General features: G+C 36.2%; 2 protein-coding genes across 3 annotated transcripts in view; one reads left to right on the forward strand and one right to left on the reverse strand.

The window, feature by feature from the left end:
- LOC125234404 (farnesyl pyrophosphate synthase-like) overlaps positions 1-12,219 on the forward strand; it is a 32,438-nt gene that overhangs the window by 1,160 nt on the left and 19,059 nt on the right. The gene's annotated exons all lie outside the window — the stretch shown is intronic.
- Positions 1,852-4,195, reverse strand: LOC125234402 (cytochrome P450 6B5-like). Its single transcript, XM_048140628.1, has 2 exons — positions 2,854-4,195; positions 1,852-2,032 (listed from the first exon to the last, which is right to left on the reverse strand). Exons 1-2 carry the CDS (start codon positions 4,193-4,195, stop codon positions 1,866-1,868), a joined length of 1,509 nt encoding a protein of 502 aa, XP_047996585.1. The 3' UTR covers positions 1,852-1,865.

Below are 12,219 nucleotides of genomic sequence, written 5' to 3' on the forward strand. Positions count from 1 at the left end.
TATAAGTATTTATATATTATATATATCGTTGTCTGAGTACCCACAACACAAGCCTTCTTGAGCTTACTGTGGTCCTCAGTCAATCTGTGTAAAAATTATTATTTATTATTTAGGTCCCGGGATTCCAGGATTGTAGAAATCGACAGGAAAATAGTTCTAAATGTCAAATTATTTAGCTTAAGATTATTTTAAACAATTTTGTTACCATACCTAGGTGTCGCGGAATCTACAACAAAAAACCCTTATTTTATAAAAAGCAACAACTAAAATATGTTATTGAAATACTTAATATGTATATAATTATGTAATCTAAATTTAACAAAATTAAAATGAGCCTGCCTCTATACCACGCAACACCAACGCGGGGTAGGTACTGAGGTCGAACCAGTCGAAGTTTAGGTATAAAAGCCACCGAATTTCCGAAAACTCAGGTATCAATATCAGGTATCATTACAGCAAATTTTTCCTGCCAAACAAATAACTATTTTCTTATTGCTTTTATTTTGAATGTAATGGAAAACTCTGGTTGCCTACAGTACATTTTACTTTATTTGTAACATGAGAATATGTGATTGTGTATTTATGTCCTATCCTTGGTATTATTATCTTCTTTCCACTCAGTTTCATAGGATAGGTATTATGAGGTGGCTAAGGAGAACTTGTATATAATCAATTTAAATTACAACATTTTTAAAACCAGTGTATCTATAACTAAAATAATAATATGTATATGACATATAACAATAAAAAATTAAAAGGTCTACAACAAACTAAATCATAATTAAAATTAATCCATTAATTCATACAAAACATAAAATCTGATTCTCCAGTACAGATGTGTTTCAAATAAATTGTCTTTTTGTTTAAAAAGATGAATTGAATTTTGTTTATAATTATAAATTTAAAAAAAAAGCTACACATACTCATATACTTTTAAACAATAAAATCTTACTGTTTGCAAGAAAAAAATACATTTAATAAAATCATATTCGTAACATTTTTAGAATTTAAAGTTAGTTATGTCACAGTTTCGTTTTCTTTCAACCCCTTATTTGCCAAGAGTGGCACTGAAGCTTTAGTAGTTTCATGTGTTCTGCCTACCCCTTTATAGGATACAGGCGTGATTGTATGTATGTATGTAAAGTTAGTTACTAGCATACTCGTAAAATATATCCTTACTTGCTTGTCATGTCATAATCATAATACGTACGTGTGATGTAATAGCCAGGTTGAACTTATAGATAGGTACTTCAGCACAGAACTGCAGTAGGGGGACAATTTAGAATAGTGAGTAATATCAACTATACTCTGTCAAATAAGTCTGTCAGTAAATAAGGACAAAGAAAACTATAGGTATCCTTTTCTATAGCACCCTAAAGAAAAGGATGTATATTAGTTTTCTTTGTTCTTATTTACTGACAGACTTGTTTGACAGAGTATAGTCGAAATATTATCCACATTTTCCACATTAACTTGACCATCAGGTGTGTTCACGAGGACTATCTAAATATATAAAAGAAGAAGCTGACTGACTGACTGACATATCAACGCACAGCCGAAACCGCTGGTCCTAGAGATTTCAAATTTGGCACGTAGGTTCCTTATATTAACTTGACCATCAGGTGTGTTCACGAGGACTATATGAAACTAGAGGACACTCTATTTAATAATGTACAAATTGTAAAACATGGACAATAAAAATCGGTCGAAATTACTTGTCAGTTATAACTTGTGTTAGTTTTTTTTTAATACTACAAAGTGTTGTTTAATACTACAAAATGTATATACCGCTATCGCTCCTATCCTATTTGAACTTTTACATGCCTAAAGTAAAGGTAACGCTGTCGTGGCGTCGTCGACATATATCAATGTCTTTTAACGAAATTTAACTTTACACCGCCAATGGGGTACAACACAATACGTCGAGGGTCGTACTGGAATTGACGGGGCGTGTTCTTCGACGGTTCCACCCGAAAATGAGACAACAGCTTCGCTAAACACACACGCGATTGTAGCTGTGCGAAACGGTACCCTGAAATACGGAAGATAATTATCATGTCGCAAATCACATTACAAAATATCAACATTTCTGGAACAAGCCAAGTCGTTCGGTGATTTCATATAAATCTTTCAAATAAAGTTTAGTAAAGCGTCCCACTTTATCGGTTACCATCATCCTCCAAGCGTTATCCCGGCATTTGCCACGGCTCATGGGAGCCTGGGGTCCGCTTTGACAACTAATCCCAAGATTTGGCTTAGGCACTAGTTTTTACGAAAGCGACTTCCATCTGACCTTCCAACCCGAAGGGTAAACTAGACCTTATTGGAACTAGTCCGGTTTATCTCACGATGTTTTCCTTCACCGAAAAGCGACTGGTAAATATCAAATGACATTTCGCACATAAATTCCGAAAAACTCACTGGTGCGAGCCGGGGTTCGAACCCGCGACCCCAGAATGAAAGTCGCAAGTACTTACCGCTAGGCTACCAGCGCTTCCCACTTTGTCAGTTACCATGAAGGCGATATTTAATTATTTACTTGTATCTTTATATGAATAAACTGACAAAGTGGCTTTATTAACAATCGACAAAGTGAGTCATTTTCCAGTGCACACTCACCCAAACCACCAATTAATTATTTATGTCTTAAAAGCTACTTTGATGGATGGCTTAATTTAACAGCATGATAGCCCATTGATAGTCATCATAAAATAATGTAACTAGTTATTTACGTATGCAGATAATAATCAATTGCTCATAGTTCGGTTTGACGAATTCCTGAATAACGCTATACAATATTAAACAAGTTCAAAATACAATTCTAAGATAACCTAAGCAACTCATGAGACTCACCGATGCAGTTTCTAGGTCCAAGTCCAAAAGGCAAATACGCACACGAATGCCTCGCTGCCGCGACCTCTGGAGAAAATCTCTCTGGGTCAAACTTTTCAGGGTTAGGGTATATTTTCTTGTCATAATGGATACCAAGAACTGATATTTTAATCAACAGGTTTTTCTCTATTGCTATATCAGTCCCGGGTATCGTATAGGCGCTGTTAGCTTTTCTTCTTAGATCAGAAACAATCGGATACTTTCTCAATGTCTCATCGAAGACTTGGCCCATGTAAGATAAATCTGAAACAGCTTGTAGGGTCAGTTCGCCGTTATGTTTCTTTACTACGTCTTTTATTTCGGCCACCACCTTGTCTTGAATTTGTGGGTTTAGAGCTAACTCGTACAGCAAGAATCCCATTGTAGACGCACTGGTTTCATAACCCCCAGCGTAAAAACTAAATGCCTGTGCCGCTATCACCTCATCAGTTAGTTCTAAACTCGTCTCAATGTCATTGTTTTTCTTTATTGGTCCAGAAATTACGTTATCTCCTCTCATTTTTAAAATTAAATCCATGAAATCGTTTCTATCGGTAGGTTTACCATTTCTTTTTTCAGTGACGTCTTTCACCAAATCGATAAAAAATGTGATAACTTCTTTTGGAAAAAGCGAGCCTCCATATTTCTTTAAAATGCCAGGATACATCATCTCCAGCTCACGAGTGATGTGTATGGTAAATATTTTACGGTCGATCCTACGAAGTTTTTCGTACTCATAGTTAAAAGTGTCAATATCAATGCCAAATGCGCAAGCGGCAATAGCAGCTAGTGTATACTTTTGTGTCATTGTGTGGGCTTCTTGCTCTGGATTAGACTTTGTGATCCGGGCTACATAATCCACAAATTTGTCCCCGCACTCACTTAAAAGGTGCATCATATTCTTTAGCTTTCCTGGAGTAAAAAGCGGAGAGAAACGGCTTCTTAACAGTCGCCAGGTCTCACCATTACCATGAAACAAATTCGCTCCAAAACCAGTTGTTTTGAACTCAAAGCCACGGTTCGGGAAAGTATCGAAGTCTTTTATTAGTATATTTTTTATCACATCTAAATCCCTGATTAAAAGTTCTGGGGACCTCATCACGAATATTCCTACCACTTTTTCTTTCGGATACATATCGTAGATATCCTTTAATACATGGCCAAATGGTTTTCTTCTAAGCATTGTATCCTTTAAATTTCCGAAGAAGAAAGTCGGTTTTGGGCCAATAATATTTCGTTCATTCCAATAATTATTGTATTTTGTGAAATGGCAGTACAAGAAGGAACCAATGACAAAAAATATCGTTAAAATTATTGGCACCATTGCAATCTAACAGTAACAATCAAGACGAATGTCAAACTATAAATGAAAATGATTACATTCTTTCATATTATTAAAACTAAAGATAAAACTAGTATTTATTTGCTGCCAATAGTTAAACTTAAGTACCTGCTTTATGATTATGATATGTCACAGAGATACAAATGTTAATTATCAGCCATGGCACGCCATGGTCTCTTAAGGGCCAGTTGCATCAAACACAGTTAACAGACACATCATTGTCACGCGGCAGAGGTCTATGGAACTTCTCATACAATAAAATTTAGCGAACGTTTTGACGGTGACAGGCGGTTTGGTGCAACCGACCCTAAGTCTGTATACACCAGCACGGGAAGCATGGTCGCGCGATAGACGATAAAATAGCAGGCCGTCCCTATCGCACTATTAGTAAGTGCGATAGGGACGGCCTGATATTTTATCGTCTATCGCGCGACCATGCTTCCCGTGCAGGAAATCGCATTCATGGTAATTTGGTCAGTGATATTTAAGAACCTGTTTGCAAAAAGGTATGTATACTTCGTACGTAAGTACGCGAAAATATATTGCCCATAGGGATGGTTTTCGTGGAATCCCAGAATTGTACAGTTAATACATTTAGGTTTTAGGGCCTTAGGCCACTAGGGCTCAAATAGGTCATATTATAGTGGATACTGAACAACCAATTTAGCTAGGTTCCTAAATATTCCAACATGATTGGTACAATCAACCAATTTGAATCCTAGGCCACTGTAGAACCTTTGCACAGTAAACGTCAATGTGACTTCTTATAGCAAATAGAACATGGTTTAAATGAGACAGGGTTCTAGAGTGGCCTAGGATTCAAATTGGTTGACCGTACGTGTAGGTACCTACTTCTGCAAAACGGATCCCTGAAATAATTTAATAAAAAATCACGTTTCCTATCCACATCACGACAGCTGTATTATACTCGTAAGTTCTAATTACTTACCATTTTATTACTTTTCCGTGATTCAATATAAAAGTTAGGTACAGCGGTACAGCCACCAGCAATAATGTATTACACTGTTGAGACCGCAATAGTTACCTACTTGTTTTACAGGGGGTCAAAGTTGTTGTTTAACCGCACGTGCCAATATTGATACCCTAGCAAGAGAAAGATTCCAATATTGACCCGCGAGCGTAGCGAGTGGTTCAAAAAGTGGAATCTTGAGCGGTGCGAGGGTTTCAAGGCAAGAAGGTTAAACAAACTTTGCCACCGAGTGAAACACAAAATTTTTCACCACACCATCAAGTAAAAATTTGTATGAAATTACTTTGCAGTCTTGTGGATAAAATGCAAATTTTCTATTTGTTTTCGAAGAGCAAAGAGAGCCTTTACCAGTTGGTGTGGTGAAAAAACTAATAGGGTAGAACTAGGGAACAAATCAAATTATTTTTAACCGTCGCCTCATATCTCTCAAGAAGGACGGTTCTCAAGTCGTCTGTATGTTTTTTTTTTTTTATGTTTGTTCCTCGATATCTCCGTCGTTACTGGACCGATTTTGAAAATTTTTTTTGATTGAATGTAGATGCATACAGATTGGTCCCATTTTTCTCAGAACCCAGTTCTGATGATGGGATCCTGGAGAAATCGAGGGAACTCCTCGAATCTGAAAGGCATACATATGGTGATTTAGGTACGGAACAGTGACATTTGGTGCAGTGGAACCGCTGATGATGGCCAGAACGGAATTCTTCAAATCTGAACGGCACGCTTATTGTGACTTTGGTATTTTTATAAGAACAGCATGCACTTTCATCCAGAACAGTGACATTTGGTGCAGTGGAATTGCTGATGATGGTCAGAACCGAACTCCTCAAATCTGAACGGCACACTTATAGTGACTTTGGTATTTTTATAAGAACAGCATGCACTTTCGTCCAGAACAGTGACATTTGGTGCAGTGGAACTGCTGATGATGGCCAGAACCAAACTCCTCAAATCTGAACGGCACGCTTATAGTGACTTTGCCATTTTTATAAGAACAGCATGCGCTTACGTCTAGAATAGTGACATTTTGTACAGTGGAACTGCTGATAATGGTCAGAACCGAACTCCTCAAATCTGAACGGCACGCTTATAGTGACTTTGGTATTTTTATAAGAACGGCATGCATTTACGTCCAGAACAGTGACATTTGGTGCAGTGGAACTTCTGATGATGGTCAGAACCGAACTCCTCAAATCTGAACGGCACACTCATAGTGACTTTGGTATTTTTGTAAGAAAAGCATGCATTTAAGTTCAGAACAGTGACATTTATTTAGTTATGTTTGTTAAGCATATTGAGTTTTCAAGTCAAAGTTTGTCAAGCTTCGATTTCTTATAATATAATCGGATTCATGAGGAATTGAGGAAGCTCGTCAAACCTTAACATTATACGTATATTCATTTGTGTTGCCATCTAATAATTAAAGCATTAAAAACAGTTTTAAAAAATACTTACACATTTCTACATAATCCAACATTCGCAAGTAGCTTTCACCAGAACCCGAAAGGCGACGGTTTTTTTTTTCTTAAAAATTATGTTGAATATTTTTGATTTGTTCTTTTTTCAAGTAGTCACACTACTATAATGTAAATTATAAATTGAAATAGATTGAAGAGAAAAAAAAAAAATACATCACCCGTGCTTGCTATTAAAGGCCCCCGTGACATCGAGAAAATTAAACCTTAGGTTCTATGAGCTAAGCATCAAATTGACTGTAAAGTGTCACTTACTTAATATAATGTGTAAACTACTATTGTTATTCATAGGCATAATAATTATATTCGTAATAAGCTACCGTACCCGATTTATTTTTAGTTCTAGTATTTTAAGAAGTGAAGAGTATGAGTGTTTTGTACGTTTTGAGGAACTATTTTATTTTTCATTTATTTATAAATGGTGAGCGTCAGGACCCCTGGACCACTACAGATATTTGATGTTTAGTACATACTAAAATTTAGTACCTATTTGATACTATTTGGTACCTGAGTACATATATTTGGTACCTCCACTGATATCGAAAAATCGAGCGAATAAAGTGGCCAGACATTCTGACGTCAGGATGTCTGGACCATTTTTGGTTTACATAGTTCTAGACAACACTACTAATTGATATCTTAGTCAATATTTACTACCTATTTGGTACCTGTCAATATATTTTTTTCAAATTTTTTGGCGTACCAGAAAAAAGTTATGATGGAATTTAAAGTTGAAAACTAGTGTAATTACACTAATTACTTTTATATTTCGACTATATTAATGCCACTAGTCAGTAGAGATGATGTGCGAGTGCCTAAAAATAAATTCCTTTTTAAGTTGACGCGCAGGAGGGCAGGCGGATTTGCCTCTATTCTTTTGACTGGCGCTACATACTTCAACGGCACGGCCGGGCTCACAACTTTAAATTCCGTCATAACTTTTTTCTGGTACGCCAAAAAAATTTGAAAAAAATATATTGACAGGTACCAAATAGGTAGTAAATATTGACTAAGATATCAATTAGTAGTGTTGTCTAGAACTATGTAAACCAAAAATGGTCCAGACATCCTGACGTCAGAATGTCTGGCCACTTTATTTGCTCGATTTTTCGATATCAGTGGAGGTACCAAATATATGTACTCAGGTACCAAATAGTATCAAATAGGTACTAAATTTTAGTATGTACTAAACATCAAATATCTGTAGTGGTCCAGGGGTCCTGACGCTCACTATAAATGTGATCGTGTCATGCACGAAAAATAAAACAACGGAATTGATTATTTACCACGTTTTAACTGCATACAATATTCGTAATACTAGATTTGTTTTTTTCTAATGATACTGATTGTAGGTGCGTATTGGCAGCTGCACCGCTTGTGCCAGTTGATCCGCATCACCCTCCACTCGCTATATTGACACCTTTCATAACCAGTAACAATAATATATTCAATAAAATTAATACCCCAAACTAGTTTTTCATAAAGCAGATTACAATGCCATTAATAATGAATTGTCTAACATTAATTGGAATAGTTTAATGTTTGGTCTCACGGCGGAACAGGCGGTACAGATTTTCTATGAAGTAATTTTCAAGGTCATAAAAAAGTTTGTTCCTGTGAAACCAAGTAATTCGTCGCGTTTTCCGGCCTGGTTTACTCCTGCTTTAAAACATATTTTTAATAATAAAAAAAAGGCCTGGGTAAAATGGAAAAAATACCAAAATCAAATTGACTATGAAACTTTTTCACTCTACAGAGAACGGTTCAAAAGGCAGTCAAGTGTGTGTTACAATGCTTACATGAAATCAGTAGAAGCGAATATTCAATCCAACATTAAATATTTTTGGACATTTGTCGCCAATAAACGTGGAACTACCAATATCCCCAGCACAGTCTCTTATAACAGCGTAACAGCCAGTGATCCCGCCGAGGTGTGTAACTTATTTTCTGAATATTTCCAATCTGTTTTCACTTCGTCTACTATTCCCCCTGACCTAGATCTTAACGAATTAAGAAGCAGCCCGTCTAATGTTCACATTAATGACGTTATATACCAATCCATCTTGTCAAACTTGCTCTGAAAACAGTGGATACATCAAAAGGCTCAGGATCCGATAATATCCCTCCAATTTTCATTAAAAATATTGCTGATAACATTTCACAACCTCTCTATCAAATTTTTAACAGTTGCCTTAAAGAAGGCACATTTCCTGACATTTGGAAAATTGCAAGAGTTGTACCTGTCCACAAAGGAGGTTCCAAGAGAGATGTAAAAAATTATGGGCCTATTTCCCTCCTTCCTATTTTATCTAAACTTTTCGAAAAACTGGTTCACGATGCTCTGTATCCAAGTTTACACAACATTATCCTACCACAACAACACGGTTTTGTCAAGAAAAGATCAACAACGACTAATTTAATCATTTACACCTCTTACCTTTTCAGAAGTATAGACCTGAATTCACGCATTGATAGTGTATATACAGACTTCTGTAAAGCATTTGATAGAGTAGATCACAAAATCCTATTAGAAAAAATATATTTCAACGGAATACGAGGTAATTTGTGGAGATGGTTTAGATCCTACATTACTAACCGTACACAAAAAGTGGCAGTCAACGGATATGAGTCGAGATGTGTCAATGTAACCTCTGGAGTTCCACAAGGCTCTATATTAGGACCCTTGTTATTCATTTTATTTATTAACGACATAGACAGCTGCTTTAAATTTTGCAATTTTTTACTTTACGCTGATGATCTTAAAATTTACCACACTGTCGAAAACGAAGAAGACCGCTTAAAATTTCAAAGTGATTTAAACCGTCTCAGTGATTACTGTCATATAAATAAACTTTCTTTTAGCTTACCTAAATGCAAACTAATTACTTTTACCAAGAAACTTAACCCATTTCCCACTTCCTATACCCTTAGCGGATCGACTCTCGAAAATGTTTCGGTAATAAAAGATCTTGGTATCCACCTGGACTCAAAGCTTCATCTAGATTCTCATATCAACTATATCATTGGTAAAGCATTCAAAATGTACGGATTTATCATGCGTCTTGGAATGGATTTTAAGCAACCATCAACCTACCTACATTTATATAAGTCTTTGGTTAGGTCTCAACTAGAATATGCTGTGTCGATATGGAACCCTTTCTATGATAAGTACAAAAACTCAATAGAGATTGCTCAAAAGAAATTCTTGCGTGCCATGCATTACCGTTGTTACCGTTCTCGTCTAAGCTACCAGCAGCTTCTCGATACGTACAAATTACTCAACCTACAAAACCGTCGCCTCTTTCTAGACGCAATGGTCCTATATAACCTTTGTCATAGTAAATTCGACTGTCCCAGCCTGAGTGGGGCTCTCAGCTGCCGCGTGCCGACGCGGGCACGACAACGCGCTGCTCGCATGCACCAACTGTTCGCAGATGCGCGCTGTCGAACCCGCGCCGGGGAGCGTGATCCCCTTTACAGGATGGTCAAATCATATAACTTATATTTCAATGAAATTGACATTTTCATGATGTCAGACAATGTATATAAAAACAACTTAATTAAATTACTCAATAATAAACAAAATTGAAAGTCACTCCAATAGACCATACTATTATGTACTTACTACCATTCTTACTTGTCCTCAAAATTGTTGATAATGCAGTCGTTTGTTTTGTAATTTCTTATCTACCTTTTACGTGTTACGTACCTATATTTGTTAATAAAATTGTGTTAGTGCGTTACTGTATTCACAAACCTTTGTACTATTTCCATTGTTAAGTACCTTTAATTCAATATCATTGTTACCTTGCGCTGTATACTTTAGATTTAAGTTAAATCTAGTAATCGGTGGACAATGTTGTTGGTCTCACACCTTACTATTGTTAACACTGTAATTCTCTATTAGAGCCTTGTGTGTAGAGATGGGTAGTGAGTAAATACTCAAGAGTAAATATCGAGTAAATACTCAGTATTTACTCAAAATACCCGTATTTACTCGTTTTTACTCAAATTGATGGGTATAAACTATTTCGCGTGCTGAAATGGAAATACAAATTAGAAATATTGGTGTATTTTGTTATCGACTACTAAGTTAAGTAATCAAATTTATATTAATTTTATTTTAAAGACGTGCTCTCCATACATGTAACTATTTTTCACAAAAATAAAATTCAGAAATTACCAGTGTGTTATACATCATCTGATAGGTCTTTAAAAATTAATTGAATGTTTCTAAAAAAGTTTTTTAATAATATGAACAGTTTTGGAATAAAACGATAATTAAGGCCGAAATAATGTTTATACCTTTATAACTTTCGAATTCGTTGTTGGAAAAATATCCAGAAACCGTCAAATTATTGGCCATATAATACAAAACACAAAACTAGTACTTTAAACGTCACCAGCTGAGCCATTTTTGAGTTTTCTTTAGAAAACCCTTAATAAAAGGTCGTAAGTGCCACATTAACAATCACTTCCGAACGTCATGCCGTTATCTAGAACATCAATTTCATTGAAGTCTCATACTTTTACTGTAAATACCTGCTTTCTTAAAACAAAACTGCTAACTAAACATTATCACTATTTTTTTCTCACAAAGATTACCTTTTTTTCGACAAACTAAGACTCCCATAAGCTTCTAATAATATAAATCTCATTTAAACATGTCCACACAGTTAAAATAAACACGACTAAGTACTTAAATCTCATTTTTTAAATTATTTTTAGGTAACAGTTTATACTCACCCAAATGAGTAAATACGAGTATTTACTCGGTGCTTTGAGTAAATTACGGGTAAATACTCAGTATTTACTCACCCCTACCCATCTCTACTTGTGTGTTACTGTTTGTTGTCCCAAATAAATTGAAAAAAAAAAAAAAAAAAAAGATATCATACACGAAAGAAAAAACGGCAAGGCCCACTGGTGGCCGAGCCGGGAATCGAACCCGGGTCTTCAGCTTACGCGGCTAACGCCTTTACCACTAGACTACACGCCCGCCGGGCGGGCGTGTGGTTTTGTCGGCGGTCGACGGCCACCAGTGGGCCTTGCCGTTTTTTCTTTCGTGTATGATATCTATTTCAATTTCTAATAGGAGAGTTTCAGATATTTTTGCGGGCTTCGTTGTGTAAAATATGTATTATTGCTGGTGTCAGTGGCACAGTGGTACAGGGGTGACTGTAAAACAATTAAAAAAAAATTCAAAATTGTTTATTTCAAAAAATACACATGAAATATGATACAGAGGATGGTGCTACCCTGTAAGCAACAAATGCCCGTGTTGGGTAACGCCGCTCTTCCCTATTTAACAATTAACATTATTATATATTGTTAAGCGGTAAGAGCGTGCTACTTTCGATCCGGAGGTTGCGGGTTCGGACCCCGGCTCGTACCAATGAGTTTTTCGGATATTATGTGCGAAATGTTATTTGATATTTGCCAGTCGTTTTTCGGTGAAGGAAAACATCGTGAGGAAACCGGACTAATTCCAACAAGGCCTAGTTACCCTCCGGGTTGGAAGGTCAGATGGCAGTCGCTTT

This window comes from Leguminivora glycinivorella, chromosome 16 (assembly GCF_023078275.1).
Source record: "Leguminivora glycinivorella isolate SPB_JAAS2020 chromosome 16, LegGlyc_1.1, whole genome shotgun sequence".
Taxonomy (NCBI): domain Eukaryota; kingdom Metazoa; phylum Arthropoda; class Insecta; order Lepidoptera; family Tortricidae; genus Leguminivora; species Leguminivora glycinivorella.